The 27,890-nt window shown below is 38.3% G+C and overlaps 3 protein-coding genes across 20 annotated transcripts in view; all 3 read left to right on the top strand.

Moving 5' to 3' along the window:
• The window catches only part of LOC125709641 (zinc finger protein 571-like), a 58,376-nt gene extending 32,157 nt beyond the window's left edge, over window positions 1–26,219 (top strand). Inside the window, exons 1-2 of one of the 3 annotated variants that reach the window (XR_007382786.1) lie at window positions 21,416–21,623; window positions 22,917–23,107. Coding sequence is in view for 2 of the 3 variants with exons in the window: in XM_048978299.1 (XP_048834256.1) it covers window positions 23,128–25,557 (2,430 nt within the window). In the remaining variant the exon portion in view is untranslated. The other 2 variants (XM_048978300.1, XM_048978299.1) reach the window with 2 other exon arrangements.
• Window positions 1–26,843, top strand: part of LOC125709635 (zinc finger protein ZFP2-like) — a 44,399-nt gene extending 17,556 nt beyond the window's left edge. For 2 of the 16 annotated variants that reach the window (XM_048978283.1, XM_048978286.1), the window contains exon 2: window positions 4,766–8,846. In XM_048978283.1, coding sequence (XP_048834240.1) covers window positions 4,907–7,264 — 2,358 coding nt within the window. In that variant the 5' untranslated portion in view covers window positions 4,766–4,906 and the 3' untranslated portion in view covers window positions 7,265–8,846. Of the gene's footprint in view, window positions 1–1,757; window positions 3,503–4,765; window positions 8,847–13,483; window positions 13,685–14,689; window positions 18,881–26,225 lie in introns of those variants that run through there. The other 14 variants (XM_048978287.1, XM_048978284.1, XM_048978290.1 and 11 more) reach the window with 14 other exon arrangements.
• The window catches only part of LOC125709638 (zinc finger protein 184-like), a 42,615-nt gene that overhangs the window by 7,697 nt on the left and 7,028 nt on the right, over window positions 1–27,890 (top strand). The window lies entirely within an intron of this gene.

Genomic DNA, 27,890 nt, shown 5'->3' with positions numbered 1-27,890 from the left:
AATCCTGCATACGGATAAGATTAGCCAACCCTGCTCTAAGGTGTTAAAGCATTCTATGAGGTTTGGGCATACTGTGACTGTCATGGATCAACCCCAGGGATCCTTGGATGTCACAAAGCCCACGCCCCCAGGGAAACCCCAACTGGTCTGACCCTCCTGAATACGGTGCCTGCCCAGGATATGTGTGTCTAAATTGGTATTTTTCCGGTTTTTGGTAGCTATGCCCTCACAGCTGATTCCAACTGATCTCCTGAGAGGAGACTATTTTAGTTAATCTAATGTTCTGCTCAGAGGTGAGATCTTCCTGATTTTTCTGGAGTTTGAGTGTTTTCCTATATCTCACTTCTACCTGATTGCCTGCCTACCCGTTTCCTGACCCTGCCTTTTGTCTTCAGACCACGAGACCGTCCAGCCCTTGTTGCCTGATTATGTCCATAACCTGAGTCCCAAGTCCATCTCCCCCTCGTACTGTCTGACGCTCATCACCTGACACTCACACGTCACTCGACCACGGCTTCGTTTGTGATTTGGACCCAGTTTTGGCTTTCACTGGTTTGGACTCATGCTGTGGAATACGCCTTGGATTGCTTCTGAATAAACTCTACTATTCTATCTGCACAAGTGACCACCTTTGTTGGTCATCATACCTAACAGTGACATTTGCAGACAGATAAATTGGTCCAAACAGCACATGGAGAACATAGATACCATTGTGAGTTTCATACCATTTTTTCCTCCTCATTGCTCAAGAGGCCATGCAGAGTTTTCAAACATACATGTGTTACTTTTTATAACTTTATATTAAGCTTCAGATGAAAATAATCCACAGTCCTCAGAAGACAGCATTACACATAATCAGGGGCGCCTTATAGGGGAGAGGGAGGGGGGATGGGGTAAGAAGGATATCCATCCATCCGGCCATTTTCTTATAGCGCTTATCATGTTTAGGGTCACAGGGGGTCCAGAGCCTATCCCAGAGGCTACAGGCGCAAGGCAGGGAACAACCCAGGATGGGGTGCAAACCCATCACAGGGGTCACTCACTCACACACACACATACACCTATGGGCAATTTGTTAACTGCAATCAGCATCAGCATGCTTTTGGACAATTGGACAAAACCAAACCACGCTGAGGAAACCCCACGACAGCATGGGGAGAACATGCAAACTCCACACACATGGAACCCTGGCAGAGACTCCTACCCAGGTTACAGAGGTGTGAGGCAACCATCCTGCCACTCTATAAAGAAGATAATGATACAAAATATCAGTTTTCTGTTTCCTTTTATATTTTAATTATGGGCTGTAATGTGTTTGTTTCTGTTCTGTTTCTATTGTGCTGTGTGTTCATATCCTCTGATCTGGGGATTGTATTGTAATGTGATGAATTACTTGATTATATCAAGCATCGTAAATCCCTTAAATGTCCAATCCTACTTTGGAGCCCCGTTTTATAAAGTTTTATTGTACTTTATTGAGGAAGTATCTGTGTGTGCAATACAATGGACATGAAAAAAGGAATAGATGTATGAATGGATGAGTATACATACAGAACCAGTTTATATTCAGTTAGAGAGCAGGACAGGTCATACGATCGATCCCCCCTCCCGCTTGGCGAAAGTGAGGGGACCATGATTTTGTGTCAGGGATGGATTTTGAATCTCGGGGTAAAATAATCGAGTACCTGAGTTAGAGCGAAATTCATTGCCAGTCCTTAGTTCATTCTCCAGGCCACTGGGTGGCGGTAATACACCTAGTTTTCGTCTGCGCCCTTTTACCCAGAATGAAGAGGAAGGAGTTTGGTTCTGTGGTATATTGTCTGCGGAAATTTCTGGACAGAATCACTACAAAACCATTAATGGTAAAGGTAGGGACGATTAAAATATAAAACACAAGCTTGTTATTTTTTTAAGTTGCTCACTTAAAAATTTTGTCTGCATTTTTTGTGATACTTCTACGCAGTTTTTCCGAAGAGGACCGTGTTCTTTATCCTTAAGGTAAATGTAACATGTTTTCCCGACTGCAAATGTTACTTGAAAATCCCAATGGTTAGTCTAAGGTCTTAAGCATCAGTCCGGGAATCCACTGGGAAATGTTTGTGGTGAAGCGCACAGATTTTCAGCAGCATTATCAGTCTGAGGGCTTTTGCATGTATGCCGTGAGTTACAGTAGATGCAAAGCCGCTGCTCCAGTATCCAGATGCGCTTTTTATTTGTAAGAACCATGCAGGACTACACTTCGTAGACAGCTGTCACGTACCACTAAGGCTGCACAATTAATGGAATTTTAATCACGATCACGATTTTGGCTGCCACAATTAAGTTAAATTAAGATGATCGTCGGTGATATTAACATTTCTCTCCTCTGTTGCATGTCAAATCGAGCCCTTTCTCAACCAAAAGTCAGCCAACTACCAGGGGCGAACGAAAGCATAGACTGTATGAACGGCAACCTCAAATTGTGACGGAGTGAGACGTAATGTCGGAAGCAGAATGTCATATGTTTGTGTGCTTATTAATTTAAGTATTTCCAAATATTAATTTTAATCCCACGACAGTGATAAAAAAAGCCTTGCTTTAACATAAATACTAAAAGAATAGATAGCTATTACAGTTGGATATGGGCACACGGTCTTATTTAAAAAAGGTACGAGAAGAGACGCATATAATGTTTATTCATTCGTTTTACATTTGTCCGAGTAAAAAAGCAAAGGAATGATACGCCGATTCAGTCGAAAACTGCAGTTTAAATAAAATGCCGGGCTGGCAACTTTGGTCAGCTGAATGGAGTGAGATTTTATGTTCTCTGTTCTGCACATACATTTACATGTATGTAAGTTTAATTATCTTGTAAATAGTCCGTAGGGTTTGCAGACTGCCGTAACGTTTTTGATGCTGCTAATTTTAAGTTCAGAATGGAACATAGATTTTCTGTAAGATTTCTTGAGTCTGAAAGTCTGAAAAAGTTTGCAACATTGAACACGTAAAAAATAACAGTATACAGTTGTTAAAAAGCAGAAACTTCTACCTGAAGTGACATGAAATTACCAATAAACGACTTCTATTTATTCAGCATTTTATAAAATGCATACTAAAAATTTCCAGCTTTACGGACAGAACAGCCACTCTGTTATGAACATTACGGCTTTTCGAGTGTTGTTAGCTGCTGTTGTTAATAGGGGCTAATCACCGTTACCTGCAAGATTCGAAGATTTTTCTTTTTCCTTTGCAAATGTTTTCATCCATCCATCCATTTTCCAAACCGCTTATCCTTACTGGGTCGCGGGGGGTCCGGAGCTTATCCGAGGCAGGGAACAACCCAGGATGGGGGGCCAGCCCATCGCAGGGCACACTCACACACCATTCGCTCACACATGCACACCTATGGGCAATTCAGCAAGTCCAATTAGCCTCAGCATGTTTTTGGACTGTAGAGGGAAACCGGAGTACCCAGAGGAAACCCCACGACGACATGAGGAGAACATGCAAACTCCAAACACATGTAATGTCGCCCCCAAATGTTTTCATTATTACTTTATTTAACTTGACACACCACATCTTTAAATTGTCATCCTTGCATTAGAATGTAGATCAATTAATATTGATCGTATCTCATGCTGCGTCATATGTTTGAAAATTACTACACACTGAATATTGAACTGAATCATGACATGAAAAATTTTAATCTCAAATCGTAATCGCAAAGTCTGTCAAAAAATTGCGATTAGATATTTTCCTTAAATCGTGCAGTAATATATGTACCACCATTTCTAAATTATTTACATGCGGTGTAATATGCGTTATTTCCAAATTTACGCCTTTTTAAGTAAACACATTACTGAAAATAATTAACAATTTTATATATGATGTCCTGAGTTTTATATTTTATATTTTATTTTATGAAAAACGAAACTTTTGCATTATTAAAACGACCTGATCAAGAAGTTTTCAGCATTGAAATGCTGTGTTACAATTATCATTTTCATTGTTTTATTAGAATATAGCCTAATATTAATTATTACCTGGATGTTGCGCCTTTGCCATTTTATAAATGCCTTTGAAGTTCAACTGTTTCTAACGATCTGTCGGAGTTTAGTAAGATAAATTAGTGGAACAGACAACTCAGCTTCTAGTGAATTTCCAAACGTTTTATATCTACGGTCGTTGGGGTTACTGAGTAAAAATGCTTCGCATCATAAATGAGCGAATATTCCTTTTTTCCCCAGTTGGACTTCATTGTAAAACATGACGATTCGAAAGTATACTAACTCGCAATACTAACAAATAATCGATAACGACTCCTGTTTGAGACCGTGTTTAGTTTATATAATGTGAATGTTAAAACTGGATTCAGTCATTCAGTATATATGACGTTTTTCTTTAATATTTTAATAATTCACATATTTGCAAGCTAGATATAACAAAATGGAGTTGGAAATAGTTACATTTGTGTGACTTTTAATGCAGCTAATGTTCACAGGAAAGATCGCCCCAAGTTTACTTTTTTAATAACAGGGATATATTTTGGTATTCTGTTGTTTTTAAATGGATATTGCTAGATTATTTCTTCTTCACCAGTACTAAACTGCTAATATTGTTCAAGCAATTAATTACGTTTGTCAAAACTGTGAATAATGATGAAAAAACTAACCTTTTTCTGATTCAGCATAGGCTTCAGTAGCAGGGGCTTGAACTCTGCTGTGTGGGTTGATGAGTCTCTGGTGAGTGTGGGGCTCTATGTAAAATGAATCCTCCTCCATCACAGGTGAATCACAGTGTATATTCACAGCAGCTCACAGAGACGATCACAAACAAAACAACGTACAAGGAAGAAGAGCTCGGAGAACAGCGTAGTGAGGGACTGAGCATGTTACACTTGACGCCCTGGCCTGCGAAGTGAGGAATCATGGCCTTGTGTGTTAAAAATGAATCTGATCTGGGCTGCACCCATACAGGGGATGTTGCTGCTATGCAGAATCCCGGGACTGAGAAGATGGGATTGGGAGTTTGCCTGGAGTATCATCAAACACAGAAAGGGACCGGTCCAGATTCAGTTTGTTCATCACAGTACAATGACTCTCAGTACACTAATGGGGGTGAAATTACAGTCGACCAAATAAAGTCTGAATCAAGTGGAGATATAGTCGTTTCCAGTGGATTTATAGAGGAGAAATCAGACACGCTACTAGAATGGGATTGTAAAGAGAGATCAAACGGAGCTCATCAAGAGGAGCAGCCCATTCCTTCATCTCGGAGAAAAGACATTCATACTGATTGGTTAGGCTCTTTGCAGTTTGTAACAAGTTCCACTAATGCATTTGATAAGAAACAGCACCAGCATCTTTACTTGAATGGAATTGATTTGAGCAATAGAGGACTTTTGACAAGGACAGACAGTAACCCTTATTCAGGTGAACAAACACATGGTTGCAATGAATGTGGAAAGATATTTCCCAATGTAGCTGCCTTAACAAGACATATGAAAATGCATTCACCTGAAAAAAAATATATTTGTGAACAGTGTGGAAAAGGTTTCACCCGTTCAGAGTGTTTGAAGAAACACCAGAGAGTTCACACGGGTGAAAAGCCCCATGTATGTTCGGAATGCGGACAGAGGTTTACTGCATCAGATTCTTTAAAAGTGCACATGAGGTTTCATTCTGGTGAAAAACCATATCAGTGCACCGAATGTGGAATGAGGTTTTTTACCCGAGCAACCTACAAGAACCACATTTTAAACCATTCTGGAGAAAGACCAAATGTCTGTGGTCATTGCGGAAAGAGTTTTAAGGATGCAATCTATTTACGAAGACATTGTGAAATTCATTTAACTGAAAAACCGTACAGTTGCACTGAATGTGGAAAGGGTTTTACTTGTTTATTTCGCTTAACTAGACACAAGAGAGTTCACTCTGGGGAAAAACCGTACAGCTGTACTGAATGTGGAAAGAGTTTTACTCAGGCAGCACACTTAAACATACACATGAGAATTCATTCTGGTGAGAAGCCATATAGTTGCACGCTGTGTGAGAAAAGTTTTGCACAAGGAAGCGGATTAACAGTACATATGAGAACACATTCAGGAGAAAAATCAAGCATTTGTGACCATTGTGGGAAACATTTTAAGTGTATCTATTACTTAAAAAAACACCTGAAAATTCATTCTGGTGAAAAATCACAAGACAGATTAACTGTTGAGACTAAATCTGATTCGGATTGTGCCAACACAGCATGTACAACCATCATACAGAATGCTGATACTGATGAAGTCTATCCGAATGCAAGACAAATCAAATTTGAGCATATTGATCCAGATTATATTCTGGTGGCAGAAGACCCCAATACACAGTGTGTCGATAGTGAGAAATTTACCAAATCCAAACCTGAGTCAAGAGGACGTCTAGCAATTTTCAAGCACACAGAAAATTCAAATGCAATGCAGGATCTCCGTATTGTCAAATTGGGACTAGAAGAATGTCTGGCATCTGAGCAAATTAAAACTGAATTGATTGATCCAGGCTATGATCAGTTGAGACATAATGTTGAGTCAAAGTTTGCTGATTGTGACAGAACAGGTGTGAAGTGTGAAGTTAATGATGGCTTAACAGATTTAATTGATTTTGCAACTACTTCTGAGACTGAGGTGTGTAATGAGGATGAAGAAGAGACATTTGAAAGGGATTCATTAACTCCAGATACCAAGCAGTTGTCATTTTCCAGAAATGATCACAACAATCAAGAAAGTGATTTTGTCAATTCATTCCAAATAGAACAGCACCAGCAGGATAATTTAAACATGAATAAATATGGTTGTTTGGATTGTGGAAAGAGTTTTAAAAGCCCTTCTAGTTTAAAAGTACACAAGAGAATTCACTCTGGGGAAAAACCATACATCTGTACCGAATGTGGAAAGAGTTTTACTCAGGCACCAAACTTAAAGATACATATGAGAATTCATTCTGGTGAGAAGCCGTATAGTTGCACATTGTGTGAGAAAAGTTTTGCACAAGGAAGCGGATTAACAGTACATATGAGAACTCATTCAGAAGACAAACCAAGCAAGTGTGACCATTGTGGGAAACATTTTAAGTGTATGTCTTACTTAAAAAGACACCTTAAAGTTCATTCTCACGAAAAATCACCATGCAGATTGTTAATGACTGGTGACAATCAATCTGATTTGAATTGTGCCAACCCAGCATATACAACCATCATACAGAAAACTGATATTGATGAAGTCTCTCCGAATGCAAGGCAAATCTAAGCATATTGATCCAGATTATGTTTAGGTGGCAGAAGACCCCAATACACAGTGTGTCCATAGTGAGAAATTTACTGAAGCCAAATATGAATCAAGAGGACGTAGAAAATTCAGGTGCAATGCAGGATCTCCATATTGTCAAGGTGGGATTAGAAGAATGTCTGGAATCTGAGCAAATTTAAACTGAAACAATTGATTCATGCTAAAATCAGGTGAGACATGATCACAGTAATCAAGAAAGTTATTGTGTCAATTCATTCCAAATAGAGCAGCACCAGCAGGATAATTCAAATATGAATAAGCATGGTTGTTTGGATTGTGGAAAGAGTTTTAAAAGCCCATCTATCTTAAATGTCCACTACAGAACATATTCAGGTGAAAACATGCACAGTTATAATGAATGTGGGAAGACTTTTGCAAATCAGACTCATTTGGCTAAACACGAAGAAACTCATTTAATGGAAAAAACATACATTTGTCACCAGTGTGGAAAAGGATTCATAACCAGATCCTACTTAAAGAAACACCAGAGGGTTCACTCAGGTGAAAAGCCCCACATTTGTTCTGAGTGCGGACAGAGGTTTACTGTAGCTTATTCCTTAAAAGTTCACATGAGATTTCATTCAGGCAAAAAACCATATCAGTGTGCTGAGTGTGACATGAGGTTTTACACCTGAGCAACTTTTAAAAAACACCTTTTAAAGCATTCTGAAGAAAGGCCAAGTATCTGTGGCAAATGTGGGAAGAGTTTATAGGATGCTGCATCCTTAGGACGACACTGTCACTCTGAGAGACCTTACACTTGTACTGAATGTGGTAGCGCAGTCGGCTAAGCCTGTGTTCCTGTAAGCAGCAGGTCACAGGTTCAAACCCAGCCACAGCATGTCTGTGGGTCCTTGAGCAAGGCCTGTAACCCCCAGCTCCCTGGGCGCCATTGCGGGTGGCAGCCCTTTGCCGACAGCTTACTCTACATGGAGGAAGCTGAGGGAGGCGTAAAGACAATTTCCCCACAGAGGGATCGATAAAGTATCAATTAATTAAAAAAAGAGTTTTACGCGTGCAATTCACCTAACAGTGCGCAAAAGGATTCATTCTGGTGTGAAACCGTTCACTTGTACAGTATGTGGAAAGAGTTTTTCTGACATTAGTAACTTTAAAAAACATGTAAAAATATGTTTTACCGATGTGTCATATTTTAGAAGACATCTTAAAGTGACCTCGGGGGAAAGACATCATTGTTGCACTGTGTGCAGAAAGAAATTTTCCAATATTAGTAACTTAAAAAAATATGAGAGAATCCATTCAATTGACAAAGGTAGTAAAAACAGGGATTTGCTGAACTTTTGAAGAAAAGTAAATGAACACACTGTTGTGTAAATGGAGAACTTAAATTTCACACATTTGCAATTTGTGTACTTTATTCAGAATTTTTTTCTGTGTGAGTGAAGTCCACTAGCATTTTGTAAACAGCGATCACCTCTTCCACAAATGAAGGTGGAATTAAAATAAAATTTTCAGAAAGAATAATCATGAACTTGTAACTGTTTAATTTGTTAATCTATCAATAAATACTTATTTGACCTATTTACATTTTATTATTTTGTTATTACTTTTATCCTTCGTTTTTTTAAGTTCATATGTCTATATTTTTGTAAAGAACCTAAATGCTTTTCTGTTTGCTGCTGGAAAGGTTTTTGCATGGATTTTGTCTGTATCATACATGTCATGGTGACTGGTATGTATATCATTAAGCATTCATGCCACTTAAGCACCTGAGCACACGCATTATACATCACCCAGTGGGCCCCTTTCAACTGTTTCTTTCTCTCTGGAGTCTTACAGAAAACCAGTACAGTTCGGGAATGAGAATATAGGCATTTTTACCAGCAATTTCACAAAGGGGAGATTTCACTTTTATGTTTTACTCAGTGCAGTTATTTACGTTTGCTATTAATTTCATTCATACTTTTGAATGTTTGATTTTTAAATTTAAACCCTGTATTTTCTTGTCCACATTCAATATTTTATTTTTTAATCCATCTTTATTTAGTGTATTTTCATTTTTGGTACTTAATGTTTGGGACTCTATTCCAATAGATAATGCTATGTTAGATTGTGCCACTTCCTGTTAATTAGTTAGCATGAAAAGGTATGCGAGGTTTGGGTGAAAGTTATGTACTGGTGCATTTGCAGGTGACTTGGTCCAGACAGCAGAGAGAAAACATAGAGGGGTCAAAGACACAATGTTAATTTGTTGTTCCAAGGCCATTAACTTAACATAAAAAGATATAAATATAATATTAAATCTCTCAACTCATAACATTTGTTGACTCAGATGTATTTGTGTTGCAAACTATTAAATTAAGGAATTAATAAGCTCAAGTGTCAAAATGTCCTTCAGCATAACTGTCCTGATTAAAAATGTAATGACAGAAGTGTTTTTGAAATTAAAATGTAAATGAACACCTACGGCACAATACTGTTAGTGATATACTGTTAGAGTACATCGAATGATGGGCTATAAGCTGTATCTAAAAAAACATCTTAAAACTTGAATAACGTTTTTCCCAACTTTTGCCATTCATCGATCTCATTCAGTGTAACAAAGGTTAAAAAAAAAACCATTCAATGCATATCAGGATGGTAACGTGGCAGTATGTGACATCACAAAGAGGACCCCTTGGAGACCTTGTGTTTATGTGCTGACGTGAGTAAATCTCTCTCAAATATTTGACGATTTTACATTTTTACACGGTGGTAACCATTGGAACAGAGACACAACACAGAAAACCTACTTTTAATGTTATAAAATGTTAAGTATGAGAATTTTGGATAATCTTATTAGGTCAAGGTCATCACTAGATATAGGTGGCCAAGGAACTGCGTGTTAGGTATGATTACGTATGAAATCCGTCCTTCACTATCACGCTTTTGTCATTCAGCCCAACAGTTTCATGTCAGACCACAATGCCACCTGCTCTGCTGAATGGCAGTAGCTTTGCTGTCCCATATTTTACAGCATTGCAATTCATATTTACTATATCACATTCGTATTTACTGTCATTTTGAACTATTTTGTGACACTTTAACGTATTTCAGACAAAAGATCAACTCTGATCTAATTTCTAGACAGGAAAGACTAGCCAGTAGAAGATAGGTATTGTTTTTATGGTTCCATGCTGCTGTCAGCAACAGAATAGGATACAATAGCTGGGTGGGTAACACATCATATTCAGTTGCACAATTACACTGCAGTTAAATTTTTTTGCACTGCACTTACGCTGTAATTGATTATTTTATATAGTTCAACTATATTGCACTGTAAAACCCAGGTTCTCTATGTGTGTTGCATACAAGACATTTCTCTCCGTCTTGCTCTCTATGTCATATTGAAGTGATCCAAGTTCAGCTGGTTAGCTCATTTGAAATATGGTTTTTGTCAGGAACTCAAGGGTTTCTATGACGGACTCGGTACAGGCAGGAATGGAAGGGAACGATCCACTTGCGGCTCCACAGGAACACAAGGGTTTTATTACAGAAACTGAAAACACTGGAAGCACTGTAAACAAAATGGACCACTGGGGGTCACAACTCATTCACTTATAAAAAAGGGGTATGAAGTAAAACTAACAGAGTCAAAAACCACAGTCAATGATTCCATGGGGAACAGAGCAGAATCAGGTAGTTAAATACACAGGGTTAACAAGGAAGTGTGAGTGAATGGTGTGTGAGTGTGCCCTGCGATGGGCTGCCCCCCCATCCTGGGTTGTTCCCTACCTCGTGCCCATTGCTTCCGGGATAGGCTCCAGACCCCCGCGACCCAGTAGGATAAGCGGTTTGGAAAATGGATGGATGGAAACCAGGGATCTTTACAAATACCAAAAACTAGAAAACATTAACTGGGAATAAAACACAAGGAACAGAAAACAAGGATAATTAAACAAAACTATAAAAGAACAAAATGGAACACAAGTAGGGAGAAACCTAGAACAAGGAAACTAAGAAAACAAGAAAACTAATAAATACAAAAACAGGTGGAAGATTTGAACTCACAACCTACAGGATTTTTTCTTAAAAATCTTCCACAAATTTTGAGATGTACCTGTGACACATCAAATATGTTGCCTTTAAAATAAAAGTATTTTTTTCTGGGTAGTTATACACTATATTGCCAGAAGTATTGGGTCACCATTCCAAATCAGTGAATTCAGGTGTTCCAATCACATCCACAGCCAAAGGTGTGTATAAAATCAAGCACTTAGGCATGCGGATTGCTTCTACAATCATTTGTGAAAGAATGGGTCGCTCTCAGGAGCTCAGTGAGTTCAAACGTGGTTCCCTGATAGGATGCCACCTGTCCATTTGTGAAATTTCCTCGCTGCTAAATATTCCACAGTCAACTGTTAGTGGTATTTTACCCAAGTAGGTGCAATAGGGAACAACAGCAACTCAGCCACGAAGTGGTAGGCCATGTAAAATCGCAGAATGGGTTGAAGCTGTTGTAGTTGCAATGGGTGGGGCCATATTAAAGCCTGTGTATTAAGAATTGAATTTCATTAAAATTCATGTGTGTAAAGGCAGGTGTCTCAATACTTTTTGCAATATAGTGTATTTCTGCCAGTCTGAGGATGGATAAATAATGATATTTTTAGGCAACAGTGCTAACAATACAGTACAGTATCACTCATTCAATACAGTATCACTCATTCAATACAGTATCACTCATAGCTATTTTGCACTATTTTTTTCTTCACCTTACCTTTACTCCTATTGTTGCACTGAGCATGTAAAGGACAAAAGAATTTCCCTCGGGATAAATAAAGTTTTTTCTTATCTTATCTTATCTTAACCACTGCACCACCATGCCACCCCACTGCGGCATCATTTTTTTGCTAATTTGAGAACCTTATATATATCATGTCCTGCCCTTCCTGTCAGCCTTGTCCTTGGTTCTCGGTTCTCCTAGCTCGGACCACACCTGGGGTGTGTCAGTCTCTTTGTTAGTGTACCTGCCCCTGTAGTTAATTACTCCCAGCTGCCGTGTGTTAGACCTCGTATGGCTTGTATATTTGAGTGCTCCCTCGTCCGGTACTCACTAGTTTGGTCATTGTTGTTTGTCTGTGTTTCAGTTCCTGTTTTCGCTTCCCTGAATAAAGTCGTCTTTGTGGGATTTTTCAGCAAGAAGCTGCACTGTTGGTTGTCCCTGCCCTGCGTGTCATAACAATACATAACAATACATAGTTGATCCAGATACCATTGAAAGTTGAAAGAATACCATTTTTTTTACTTCTCATTGCTCAAGAATTGCAGAGTTTTCAAAATGTTTTCAGAACATGCATCTATTACTAAAATTTTGCATTAAGCTTCAGGTGAAAATAATCCAGTCTTCAGAAGACAGCATTACACATGATATACTGAGTGCCAAGGATATAAAAGGATATAATGATTCAAAATACAAAATATTTGTTTTCTGTTTCCTGTGGGCTGTGATGGTTTTTGCTTCTGTTCTGTTTCTCTTGTGCTGTGTTCATGTCATCCACTGGTCTGGCGATTGTATTGTAATGTAATTAACTGCTTGATTATATTAAGCATCGTTAATCCCTAAATTGTCCAATCCTAATACGGAGCCCCGTTGAGTAAGGTTTTATTGTACTTTAACGAGGAATTATCTATGTGTGTGCTACACTGGACATGGATAAAATGAATGGATATATGAATGGATGGGTATACGTACAGAACTAGTGAATATCCAGTTAGAAAGTAGAGCCGATCGTGCGACTGATCCCCTCTCCCGTTTCACAAACCACCCCCGGTCGTCGAAAGCGAGAGGACCATGGTTTTTGGGTCAGTGATGGAATTTTAATCTCGTGATAAAAATAACTGAGTACCGCTGAGTTAGAGTTTAGTGCAGGAGTGGGCAATCTTATCCACAAAGGGCCGGTGTGTATGCAGGTTTTAAGGATAACCTTTAAGTCAGCTATTCAAACCCAGGTGTGAGGACTCTTCAGCCAATCAATCCTCTAATTAGTTATCTAATTAGGGAGTTGCAGCGAAAACCTGCATACACACCGGCTCTTTGCGGATAAGATTGGCCACCCCTGCCCTAGTGCATTATCAGTTTTTAGTTCACTCTCCACGCCGCTAGGTGGCGGTAATGCACATAGTTGATATCTGCGCCATCTTACCCTGTAAAACAGGAAGAAGTTGCGTTCTGTGGTATATTGTCTGCGGAAGTCTATGGGCAGAATTACTACAAAACCATTAATGGTGGGGATACGAATGGTTCAAATGTAAAACACAAGCTTGTTGGTTTTCTGTAGCACTGAAATAGTTTGCTTACTTATATATGTGGGCTGCGTTTTTGTGGTGACATTATTCTTCTACACATTATTTTCGAAGAGGACCGTGTTCTTTATTCTTAAGGTAAATTTTGCATGTTTTTGTTATTAAACTATTTTCCCGACTAAGGTTAAAAACTAAGCATCTGGGAATCCACTAGGAAATGTTTATGGTGAAGCGGACAGATTTTCAGCAGCATTATCAGTCTGAAGGCTTTTGCATTTATGCCATGAGTTACAGGAGGTGCAAAGGCGCTGCTCCAGTATCAGGATGCATTTTTTATTTGTAAGAACCTTGCAGGGCTACACTTCGTAGACAACTGTCACGTTCCACGATATGTAAACTATTCACATACGGTGTAATACTCGCAAATTCCAAATTTCAGCCATTTTAGGCAAACACGTTACTGGAAATATTTAACATTGTTAAAATGTAAAAGTCAGGACATTATATATAAGAAACCAAAAACTTTTTGCTTTATTAAAATTTGAAGTTATGAAGAATTTTAAAAAATTGAAATGCTGTGTTAAAATAATGAAACCATAATTATATTTAAATATATCCTAATATAATTTTTTTCCTGGATATTGCGTCTTGACCATTTTAAAAATACCTTTCAAGTTTAGCTGTTTCTAGTTAGAGATCTACATTTACATTTACAGGATTTGGCAGACGCCCTTAGCCAGAGCGACTTACAGATCTGTCAAAGTTTAGTAAGATTAATGGGACAAACAACTCAACTAGTGAGCATCGGAATTTCCAAACGTTTAATATCCACGGTGGTTGTGTTTACGGAGTAAAAATCTTCGGATTATAATTGAGCGAATCGTTTTTTTTTTTTCAATTAGACTTCATTGTAAAAACTGACGATTCGTTGCGTTTACGACTACTGTTTGAGACCGTATTTAGTTTATATGATGTGAATGTTAAAATTGAATTCAATAATTCAGTATATATAACGTTTTATTCAATATTTTTATATAAATTTGCATACTCGCAAGCTATAGCAAAATGCACTTGGAATGAATACCTTCAAAAGTGATAGATAAATAATTGCGATGTGATTTCTAATGCTGCTAATGTTCACAGGAAAGATCGTCACAAGTTCCCTTTTTCAATAAGAAACAAAGTAACATACAAGGAAGAGGAGCTCAGAGAACAGCGTAGTGAGGGACTGAGCATGTTACACTTGACGCCCTGGCCTGCGAAGTGAGGAATCATGGCCTTGTGTGTTAAAAATGAATCTGATCTGGGCTGCGCCCATACAGGGGATGTTGCTGCTATGCAGAATCCCGGGACTGAGAAGATGGGATTGGGAGTTTGCCTGGAGTATCATCAAACGGAGAAAGGGACTGGTCCAGATTCAGTTTGTTCATCACAGTACAATGACTCTCAGTACACTAATGGGGGTGAAATTGCAGTCGACCAAATAAAGTCTGAATCAAGTGGAGATATAGTAGTTTCCAGTGGATTTATAGAGGAGAAATCAGAGGCACGACTAGAATGGGATTGTAAAGAGAGATCAAACGGAGCTCATCAAGAGGAGCAGCCCATTCCTTCATCTCAGAGGAATGGAATTGATTTGAGCAATGGAGGACTTTTGACTACAAGGACAGACAGTAACCCTTATTCAGGTGAACAAAGATATGGTTGCAATGAATGTGGAAAGATATTTCCCAATGTAGCTGCCATTACGAAACACATGAAAATGCATTCAGCTGAAAAAAAATACATTTGTGGACAGTGTGGAAAAGGTTTCACCCGTTCAGAGTATTTGAAGAAACACCAGAGTGTTCATACAGGTGAAAAGCCCCATGTATGTTCGGAATGCGGACAGAGGTTTACTGTAGCAGGATCTTTAAAGGTCCACATGAGGTTTCATTCTGGGGAAAAACCATATCAGTGCACCGAATGTGGAATGAGGTTTTTTACCCGAGCAACCTACAAGAACCACATTTTAAACCATTCTGGAGAAAGACCAAATGTCTGTGGTCAGTGTGGAAAGAGTTTTAAGAATGCAGTCTCTCTACGAAGACATTGTCACTCTGAGAAACCTTACAGCTGTAGTGAATGTGGAAAGAGTTTTACCACGTTATTCCACTTAACTGTGCACAAGAGAGTTCACTCTGGGGAAAAACCGTACAGCTGTACTGAATGTGGGAAGAGTTTTACTAACGGAACAAACCTAAATATGCATATGAGAATTCATTCGGGTGAGAAGCCATATGGTTGCACATTGTGTGAGAAAAATTTTGCACAAAGAAGCGGATTAACAGTACATATGAGAACACATTCAGAAGAAAAACCAAGCAAGTGTGACCATTGTGGGAAACATTTCAAGTGTACATATTACTTAAAAAAACACCTTAAAGTTCATTCTGGTGAAAAATCACAAGGCAGATTGACAAGAACTGTTAAGACTGAATCTGTTACGGATTGTGCCAACACAGCATATACAACCATCATACAGAATGCAGATATGAATGATGTTTCTCTGAATGCAAGACAAATGAAATCTGAGCATATTGATCCAGATTATGTTCAGATGGCAAAACACCCCAATACACAGTGTGTCGATAGTGAGAAATTTACTGAAGCCAATCTTGAGTCAAGAAGACGTCTAGCAATTTTCAAGCACATAGAAAATTCAAATGCAATGCAGGATCTCAGTATTGTCAAGGTGGGACTAGAAGAATGTCTGGATTCTGAGCAAATTAAAACTGAATTGATTGATGCAGGCTCTAATCAGTTGAGACATATTATTGAGCCACAGTTTGCTGATTGTGACAGAACAGGTGTGAAATTTGAATTTAGTGAAGGCGTAACAGATTTAAATGATTTTGCAACTAATTCTACAACTGAGGTGTGTAATGAGGGTGAAGAGACATTTGAAATGGATTTATTAACTCCAGATACCAAGCAGTTGTCATTTTCCAGAAATGATCACAATAATCAAAAAAGTTATTGTGTCAACTCATTCCAAATAGAGCAGCACCAGCAGGATAACTCAAATATGAATAAGCATGGTTGTTTGGATTGTGGAAAGCATTTTAAAAGCCCTTCTAGCTTAAAAGTACACAAGAGAATTCACTCTGGGGAAAAACCATACAGCTGTACCAAATGTGGAAAGAGTTTTGCCCAGGCAGTGCACTTAAACATACATATGAGAATTCATTCTGGTGAGAAGCCGTATAGTTGCACAATGTGTGAGAAAAGTTTTGCTCAAGGAAGCGGATTAACAGTACATATGAGAACTCATTCAGAAGAAAAACCAAGCAAGTGTGACCATTGTGGGAAACATTTTAAGTGTATGTCTTACTTAAAAAGACACCTTAAAGTTCATTTTTGTAAAAAATCACAAGGCAGATTGTTAATGACTGATAAGACTGAATCTGATTCGGTTTGTGCAAACACAGCAAATACAACCATTATACAGAATGGTGATACTGATGAAGTCTTTCCAAATGCTAGACAAATAAAATCTGAACATATTGACCCAGATTATGTTCAGATGGCAGAAGACCCCAATACAAAGTGTGTCAATAGTGAGAAATATACCGAATCCAAACCTAAGTCAAGAGGACGTCTAGCAATTTTCAAGAACATAGAAAATTCAAATGCAATGCAGGATCTCCGTATTGTCAAGGTGGGATTAGAAGAATGTCTGGAATCTGAGCAAATCAAAACTGAAACAATTGAGTCATGCTATAATCAGGTGAGACATATTGTTGAGTCACAGTTAAATTCAGATACCATGCAGGTGTCATTTTCCAGAAATGATCACAGTAATCAAAAAAGTGATTGTTTAGATTCATTCCAAATAGAGCAGCACCAGCAGGATAATTCAAATATGAATAAGCATGGTAGTTTGCATTGTAGAAAGAGTTTGAAAAACCCTTCTACCTTAAAAATACACAAAAAAACTCATTCAGGTGAAAAAACACACAGATGTAATGAATGTGGGAAGACCTTTGCAAATCGGACCCATTTGGCAAGACACAAAGAGACTCATTTAACAGAAAAAACATACATTTGTGACCAGTGTGGAAAAGGATTCACAACCAGATTCTACTTAAAGAAACACCAGAGGGTTCACTCAGGTGAAAAGCCCCACATTTGTTCTGAGTGCGGACAGAGGTTTACTGTAGCTTATTCCTTAAAAGTTCACATGAGATTTCATTCAGGCGAAAAACCATATCAGTGTGCTGAGTGTGAAATGAGGTTTTACACCCGAGCAACTTTTAAAAAACACCTTTTAAAGCATTCTGAAGAAAGGCCAAGTATCTGTGGCAAATGTGGGAAGAGTTTTAAGGATGCTGCATCCTTAGGACGACACTGTCACTCTGAGAGACCTTACACTTGTACTGAATGTGGAAAGAGTTTTACTCGAGCAATTCACCTAACAGTGCACAAAAGGATTCATTCTGGTGAGAAACCGTTCACTTGTACAGTATGTGGAAAGAGTTTTTCTGACATTAGTAACTTAAAAAAACATGTGAAAAGATGTTTTACCGATGTATCATATTTAAGAAGACATCTTAAAGTGACCTCAGGGGAAAGACATCATTGTTGCACTGTGTGCGGAAAGAAATTTTCCAATATTAGTAACTTAAAAAAACATGAGAGAATCCATTCAGTTGACAACGGTGATATAGTAAAAACTGGGATTTGTTGAAGATAAGAAAATGAACACATGCATCGGACATACTGTTGTGTAAATGGAGAACTTTAACACATTTCAAATTTGTTCAACTATTTTTGTGTACTTTATTCAGAATTTTTTTCTGTGTGAGTGAAGTCCTCTAGCATTTTGTAAATAGCGGTCACCTCTTCCACAGATGAAGGTGGAATTAGAAATTACAAAAGATTTCCATGAATTTGTAACGCCTTAATTTGTTAATCTGTCGAAATTTTCCTATATTAGTAACTTAAAAAAACATGAGAGAATCTATTCAATTGACAAAGGTGATATAGTAAAAACAGATTTTAGACCTGAACTCTTGAAGAAAAGAAAATGAACACATGTATCACACATACTGTTATGTAAAAGGGGACTACAAATTTGTGAAACTTAAATTTATCATATTTGAATTATGTTTAGATATTTTTGTGTACTACCCTCAGAATGTTTTTCTGTGTAAGTGAAGTCCACTAGCCTTTTGTAAACAGTGATCAAGGTGGAATTAGAATTATAAAATTATAATTCATGCATAATCATGAATTTGTAACTGCTCAATTTGTTAATTTATTAATAAATACTTATTTTACCTATATACATTTTATATATATATATATTGTCCTTACTTTTATTCTTTGGTTTTTTAAGTTTATATGTCTTTATATTTTTGTAAAGAACCTAAATGCTTTTCTGTTTGCTGCTGGAAAGGGTTTTGCATGGATTTTGTCTGTATCATACATGTCATGGTGACTGGTATGTATTTCATTAAGCATTCAAGCATCTGAGCACATGCATTACGCATCACCCAGTGGGCCCCTTTCAACTGTTTTTTCTCTCTGGAGTCTTACAGAAAACCAGTACAGTTCGGGGATGAGAATATAGGCATTTTTACCAGCAATTTCACAGAGAGGGGAGATGCCACTTATACATTTTGCTCAGTGCAGTTATTTACGTTTGCTATTAATTTGATTTTTGATTTTTTTTTAAGACCTAAACTTTCCTATTATCATTCATTGTTTTATTTTTTTAATCCATCTTAATACACTAAATTATCATTCTTAGTACTGACTTAACTTTGTTTTCATTGGGTCCTGACTTGGATTTTTGCCTATGGTGTCTTATTTGTGAATAACATTTGAATTAGTGTTAGAGGTGAAAACCTTTAGTAGTAAACTGTTAATTTGTCATTAATGTCTGGGACTGTATTCCAATCAATAATCATGTGTTTGTTTCATTTTCTATTAACATGAACAGGTAAGTAATCTCTTAGGTGTGAAAACATTGTATGAGGTCTGTCACGGTGTCACGCTCTGCATTCCTTTCCCCTCTGTTCTCTCCGCTCATTTGAGCCACACCTGTTACTTGTTTAATCTTTCCTCTCGGTACAGCCTTTGTGTGGATCACCCCAGGTGCCTCTCGTCTGCTCCCTCGTCAGTGGTGTATATAGTGCCTCCCTGTCTTGAGCTCCCCAGTCCAGTGATTGATGTTGTTGCCTGCTTATGCTCCCCAGTGTGCCCTGTGTTCTGGTCTGATCCTACCCCATTTTGGCCCCCTGTGGTCCCTTTCCTTTGGCCTTGCTTGTAGTCTTGTGTAATAAAGCCCCTTTCGATTTTCCTTATACCTGCCTTTGCCCATAATGTGACACATGATCAACCCTTGGGATCCCTGGATGATGTCATGAAACCCACACCCCCAGGGATGCCCTGATCGGTCTGACCCTCCTGAATACGGTGCCCGCCCAGGTTACATGTGTCTGCATTGGTATTTTTCCGGTTTTGGGTAGCTACGCCCTCACGTGATACTAATTTTTCTCATGAGTGGAGACTATTTTAGTTCACCTGATGTTGTGTTCATACACAAGGTCTTCCTCATTTTCCTGGAGTTTGAGTGTTTTCCTATATCTCAGTACCTGCCTGCCTGCCTGCTTCCTGACCCTGCCTTTTGTCTTCAGAGCACGAGACCGTCCATCGCCTGAGTCCTGATTCTCTGTCGCCCTCCAACTATCTGACAGTCATCACCCGTTACTCGCATGTTACTCGACCACGGCTTCGTTTGTGATTTGGATCCTGCTTTGGCATTCGCTGGTGTCGACTCAGGCTGTGGATTATGGCTTTGATTGCTCCTGAATAAACTCCGCTTTTCTACCCTGTATCCACACAAGTGACCACCTTTGCTGGTCATCATACCTGACAGTGACATTTGTAGACGGATAAATTGATCCAAACAGTACAGAGAGAACATAGATACCATTGCGAGTTTTATACCATTTTTCCTTCCTCATTGCTCAAGAGGCCATGTAGAGTTTTCAAACATGTATGTGTTACTTTTTTATAAATTTACATTAAGCTTCAGATGAAAATATTCCACAGTCCTCAGAAGACAGCATTACACATAATCAGGGGTGCTGTGGGGGGGGGGGGGGGGATAAAAAAGGATATCCATTCATCCATTTTCTTATAGCGCTTATCATGTTTAGGGTCACAGGGGGTCCAGAGACTATCCCAGAGGCTACAGGCGCAAGGCAGGGAACAACCCAGGATGGGGCAACAACCCATCACAGAGCATACTCACTCACACGCACACACCTACGGGCAACTGCAATCAGCATCAGCATGTTTTTGAACAATTGGGCAAAACCAAACCACGCTGAGGAAACCCCACGACAGCATGGGGAGAACATGCAAACTCCACACACATGGAACCCTGGCAGAGACTCCTACCCAGGTTACAGAGGTGTGAGGCAACAGTGCAACCACTGCACCATCCTGCCACTCTATAAAGAAGATAATGATACAAAATATCAGTTTTCTGTTTCCTTTTATATTTTAATTATGGGCTGTAATGTGGACATACATGTATGAATAGATGAGTATACGTACAGAAACAGTGTATATTCAGTTAGAAAGCAAGATGAGTCATGTGATTGATCCCCCCTCTCGTTTCATAAACTATCTTCGGTTAGCGAAATCCCAGCGAGGGGACCATGTTTTGTGTCAATGATGCAATTTGAATCCAAAATAACTGAGTACCCCTGAGTTAAAGCGCAGTTCATTGTCAGTTGTTAGTTCACTCTCCACGCCGCTGGGTGGCGGTAATGCACCTAGTTATTGTTGGCGCCCTTACTAGAATAAAGAGGAAGAAGTTATGTTCTGTGGTATATTGTCTGCGGAAATTTATGGGCAGAATCACTACAAAACCATTAATGATAGGGATACGGGCGAAATGTAAAACATAAGCTTGTTCATTTTTATAACATTGAGCTTGCACATTTTGTCTGTATTTTTTCTCCGGACATTGTTCTTCTATACAGTTTTTAAGAAAGGGATCGAATTCTTTATTCTAAAGGTAAATTTTGCATGTTTTCGTTATTGAACTCGTTTCCCGATTAAAAATGCTACTAAAATCCGAATTGTTAGTCTAAGGTTCAAAATTAAGCATCTGTCTGGGAATCCACTAGGAAATGTTTATGGTGAAGCGGACAGATTTTCAGCAGCATTATCAGTCTGAGGGCTTTTGCATTTATGCCATGAGTTACAGGAGGTGCAAAGCCGCTGTTTCGGTATCTAGATGCGCTTTTTATTTGTAAGAACCGTACAGGGCTACACTTCGTAGACAACTGTCACGTTCCACGATATCTAAATTATTTACATACGGTGTAATATGTGTTATTTCCAAATTTCAGCCATTTTAAGCAAACACGTTACTGGAAATATTTTTAAAAATTTATTTATGATGTCCTGAGTTTTATAAACAACAAAACTTTCTAATTATTAAAATTTTTCATGATCAAGAAGTTTTCAGCATTGAAATGCTGTGTTAAAGCAATGAAAATAATTGTATTTAAATATATCCTAATATTAACTGTTACTTGGATATTGTGCCTTGACCATTTTAAAGGTACCTTTAAAGTTTAGCGGTAAAGATCTGTCAGAATTTAGTAAGACATTACTGGGACAAACAACTCAGCTTCTAGTGAGCGCAATGGAATTTCAAAATGTTTAATATCCACGGTCTTTGTGTTTACTGAGTAAAAATGCTTCGCATCAGAAATAAACCTTTTTCATCAGTTTGACTTTTTGACTTCTAAAAGATGACAATTCTAAAGCTAGTGACTCACAATACTAACAAATAATTAGTTACGACTACTTTTTGAAACCGTGTTTAGTTTATATAATGTGAATGTTAAAATTGGATTCAATCATTCAGCATATATAACGTTTTTCTTCAATATCTTAATAGTAATTCGCATACTTGCAAGCTATAGCAAAATGCAGATGGAATTAATACCTCCAAGATGATACATGAATAATTACATTTATGTGACATTTAATGTAGCTAATGTTCACAGGAAAGATCGTCACAAGTTTCCTTTTTAATGATAGGGATATATTCGGGTAATCTTTTGTTTTTAAATGGATATTGTTAAATATGTCTTTTTCAACTTCACCAGTACTGAACTGTTACTGTTCTTCAAGTACCTAATTATGTTTGTCAAAAAACGTGAATAATGATGAAAAAGCTAACCTTTTTCTGATTCAGCATAGGCTTCAGTGGCAGGGACTTGAACACTGCTGTGTGGGTTGATGAGTCTCTGGTGAGTGTGGGGCTCTATGTAAAATAAATCCTCCTCCATCACAGGTGAATCACAGTGTATATTCACAGCAGCTCACAGAGACGAACAACGTACAACGTATAAACAACATACAAAGAAGAGGAGCTCAGAGAACAGCGTAGTGAGGGACTGAGCATGTTACACTTGACACCCTGGCCTGCGAAGTGAGGAATCATGGCCTTGTGTGTTAAAAAGGAATCTGATCTGGGCTGCACCCATACAGGGGATGTTGCTGCTATGCAGAATCCCGGCACTGAGAAGATGGGATTGGGAGTTTGCCTGGAGTATCATCAAACGGAGAAAGGGACTGGTCCAGATTCAGTTTGTTCATCACAGTACAATGACTCTCAGTGCACTAATGGGGGTGAAATTACAGTCGACCAAATAAAGTCTGAATCAAGTGGAGATATAGTAGTTTCCAGTGGATTTGTAGAGGAGAAATCAGAGGCACGACTAGAATGGGATTGTAAAGAGAGATCAAACGGAGCTCATCAAGAGGAGCAGCCCATTCCTTCATCTCCGAGGAATGGAATTGATTTGAGCAATGGAGGACTTTTGACTACAAGGACAGACAGTAACCCTTATTCGGTTGAACAAAGATATGGTTGCAATGAATGTGGAAAGATATTTCCCAATGTAGCTGCCGTTACGAAACACATGAAAATGCATTCAGCTGAAAAAAAATACATTTGTGGACAGTGTGGAAAAGGTTTCACCCGTTCAGAGTATTTGAAGAAACACCAGAGTGTTCATACAGGTGAAAAGCCCCATGTATGTTCGGAATGCGGACAGAGGTTTACTGTAGCAGGATCTTTAAAGGTCCACATGAGGTTTCATTCTGGGGAAAAACCATATCAGTGCACCGAATGTGGAATGAGGTTTTTTACCCGAGCAACCTACAAGAACCACATTTTAAACCATTCTGGAGAAAGACCAAATGTCTGTGGTCAGTGTGGAAAGAGTTTTAAGAATGCAGTCTCTCTACGAAGACATTGTCACTCTGAGAAACCTTACAGCTGTAGTGAATGTGGAAAGAGTTTTACCACGTTATTCCACTTAACTGTGCACAAGAGAGTTCACTCTGGGGAAAAACCGTACAGCTGTACTGAATGTGGAAAGAGTTTTACTAACAGAACACACTTAAATATGCATAAGAGAATTCATTCAGGTGAGAAGCCATATAGTTGTACATTGTGTGAGAAAAGTTTTGCACAAAGAAGCGGATTAACAGTACATATGAGAACTCATTCAGAAGAAAAACCAAGCAAGTGTGACCATTGTGGGAAACATTTCAAGTGTACATATTACTTAAAAAAACACCTTAAAGTTCATTCTGGTGAAAAATCACAAGGCAGATTGACAAGAACTGTTAAGACTGAATCTGTTACGGATTGTGCCAACACAGCATATACAACCATCATACAGAATGCAGATATGAATGATGTTTCTCTGAATGCAAGACAAATGAAATCTGAGCATATTGATCCAGATTATATTCAGGTGGCAGAAGACCCCAATACACAGTGTATCGATAGTGAGAAATTTACTGAAGCCAATCTTGAGTCAAGAAGACGTCTAGCAATTTTCAAGCACATAGAAAATTCAAATGCAATGCAGGATCTCAGTATTGTCAAGGTGGGACTAGAAGAATGTCTGGATTCTGAGGAAATCAAAATCGAAACGACTGATCCATCCTGTGACCAGAGACATAATGTTGTGTCACAGTTTGCTGATTGTGACAGAACAGGTGTGAAATGTGAATTTAGTGAAGGCGTAACAGATTTAAATGATTTTGCAACTAATTCTACAACTGAGGTGTGTAATGAGGATGAAGAGACATTTGAAATGGATTTATTAACTCCAGATACCAAGCAGTTGTCATTTTCCCGAAATGATCACAATAATCAAAAAAGTTATTGTGTCAACTCATTCCAAATAGAACAGCACCAGCAGGATAACTCAAATATGAATAAATATGGTTGTTTGGATTGTGGAAAGCGTTTTAAAAGCCCTTCTAGCTTAAAAGTACACAAGAGGGTTCACTCTGGGGAAAAACCATACATCTGTACCGAATGTGGAAAAAGTTTTGCCCAGGCAGTGCACTTAAATATACACATGAGAATTCATTCTGGTGAGAAGCCGTATAGTTGCACAATGTGTGAGAAAAGTTTTGCTCAAGGAAGCGGATTAACAGTACATATGAGAACTCATTCAGAAGAAAAACCAAGCAAGTGTGACCATTGTGGGAAACATTTTAAGTGTATGTCTTACTTAAAAAGACACCTTAAAGTTCATTTTCGTAAAAAATCACAAGGCAGATTGTTAATGACTGATAAGACTGAATCTGATTCGGTTTGTGCAAACACAGCAAATACAACCATTATACAGAATGGTGATACTGATGAAGTCTTTCCAAATGCAAGACAAATGAAATCTGAGCATATTGATCCAGATTATGTTCAGATGGCAGAAGACCCCAATACACAGTGTGTCGATAGTGAGAAATTTATAGAATCCAAACCTGAGTCAAGAGGATGTCTAGCAATTTTCAAGAACATAGAAAATTCAAATGCAAAGCAGGATCTCCGTATTGTCAAGGTGGGATTAGAAGAATTTCTGGAATCTGAACAAATCAAAACTGAAACAGTTGATCCAGGCTATGATTAGGTGAGACATAAGGTTGTCACAGTTTGATGGTGGTGACAAAATAACAGGCGTGAAGTGTGAACTTAGTGACAGCTAACAGATTTCATTGAGTTTGCAATTATTTCTGAGCCTGAGCTGTGTAAAGAGGATGAAGAAGAGAGATGTAAAGGGGATTTATTAACTCCAGATACTGGACAGTTGTGATTTTCCAGAAGTGATCACAATAATCAAGAAAGTTATTGTGTCGACTCATTCCAAATAGAGCAGCACCAGCAGGATAATTCAAATATGAATAAGCATGGTTGTTTGGATTGTGGAAAGAGTTTTAAAAGCTCTTCTAGCTTAAATATCCACTACAGAACACATTCAGGTGAAAACATGCACAGTTATAATGAATTTGAGAAGACCTTTGCAAATCAGACTCATTTGGCTAAACACGAAGAAACTCATTTAACAGAAAAACATACATTTGTGACCAGTGTGGAAAAGGATTCACAACCAGATTCTACTTAAAGAAACACCAGAGGGTTCACTCAGGTGAAAAGCCCCACATTTGTTCTGAGTGCGGACAGAGGTTTACTGTAGCTTATTCCTTAAAAGTTCACATGAGATTTCATTCAGGTGAAAAACCATATCAGTGTGCTGAGTGTGACATGAGGTTTTACACCTGAGCAACTTTTAAAAAACACCTTTTAAAGCATTCTGAAGAAAGGCCAAGTATCTGTGGCAAATGTGGGAAGAGTTTTAAGGATGCTGCATCCTTAGGACGACACTGTCACTCTGAGAGACCTTACACTTGTACTGAATGTGGTAAGAGTTTTACTCGAGCAATTCACCTAACAGTGCACAAAAGGATTCATTCTGGTGAAAAACCGTTCACTTGTACAGTATGTGGAAAGAGTTTTTCTGACATTAGTAACTTAAAAAAACATGTGAAAAGATGTTTTACCGATGTATCATATTTAAGAAGACATCTTAAAGTGACCTCGGGGGAAAGACATCATTGTTGCACTGTGTGCGGAAAGAAATTTTCCAATATTAGTAACTTAAAAAAACATGAGAATCCATTCAATTGACAAAGGTGATGTAGGAAAAACAGATTTTAGACCTCAACTCTTGAAGAAAAGAAAATGAACACATGCATCACACATACTGTTATGTAAATGGGGACTAGAAATTTGTGAAACTTAAATTTATCGTATTTGAAATATGTTCAGATATTTTTGTGTACTACCTCTTCCACAGATGAAGATGGAATTACAATTATAACATTTTCACAAACAATAATCATGAACTTGTAAATGTTTAATTTGTTAATCTGTCAATAAAAAAAAAGTTCATATGTCTTTATATTTTTGTAAAGAACCTAAATGCTTTTCTATTTGCTGCTGGAAAGGTTTTCGCATGGATTTTGTCTGTATCATACATGTCATGGTGACTGGTATGTATTTCATTAAACATTCATGCCACTTAAGCACCTGAGCACACGCATTAAGTATCACCCAGTGGGCCCCTTTCAACTGTTTTTTCTCTCTGGAATCTTACACAAAACCGGTACAGTTCGGGGATGAGAATATAGGCATTTTTTAAGGGGAGATATCAATTTTATGTTTTACGCAATGCAATTATATAATTTACTTTTTATATCAATTTGTATTTTTGAACGTTTAATTTTTGAATTTAAGACCTAAACTTTCCTATCATTCATTGTTTTATTTTTTAATCCATCTTAATACACTAAATTCTTAGTACTGACTTAACTTTGTTGTCATTGGTGTCACGATCCACGGCGCGGGTAATGCACACAGGCAGGAAACAGGCAAGGCAAGCATAAAGGTGAAAGGTGAAAACCTTTAGTAGTAAACTGTAAGTTTGTCGTTAAAGTTTGGGACTCTATTCCAATCGATAATGATGTGTTTGACTGGTTTCATTTCTTGTTAGTCAGTTATCTAAAATAGGTAAGTAAACGCTGAGATGTTAAAGCATTCTATTGGGGTTGGGCGGGTTGTAACTGTGACGGATCAGCCCCGGGGACCCCCGGATAATGTCACGAAGTCCACGCCCCCAGGGAAACCCCGACTGGTCTGACCCTCCTGAATTCGGTGCCCGCCCAGGTTACGTGTGTCTGCATCGATATTTTTTCGGATTTGGGTAGCTACCCTCTCACAGCTGATTCTAATTGTTCTTATCAGTGAAGACTGTCATATCTTGCGCTAAGACACGAGATCTTTCTAATTTTTCCAGAGTTCGAGCGTTTTCCTTTATCTCAGTCCTGCTATATCCCAGTCCTGAAATATCTCGGTCCTGCTATATCTCAGTTTTGCTGTATCTCAGTCCTCCTATATCTTAGTTGT

Source organism: Brienomyrus brachyistius, chromosome 16, assembly GCF_023856365.1.
Source record: "Brienomyrus brachyistius isolate T26 chromosome 16, BBRACH_0.4, whole genome shotgun sequence".
Taxonomy (NCBI): Eukaryota; Metazoa; Chordata; class Actinopteri; order Osteoglossiformes; family Mormyridae; genus Brienomyrus; species Brienomyrus brachyistius.
The sequence above is the reverse complement of the archived record's forward strand: the minus strand, read 5'-3'. Positions and strand labels throughout refer to the sequence as shown.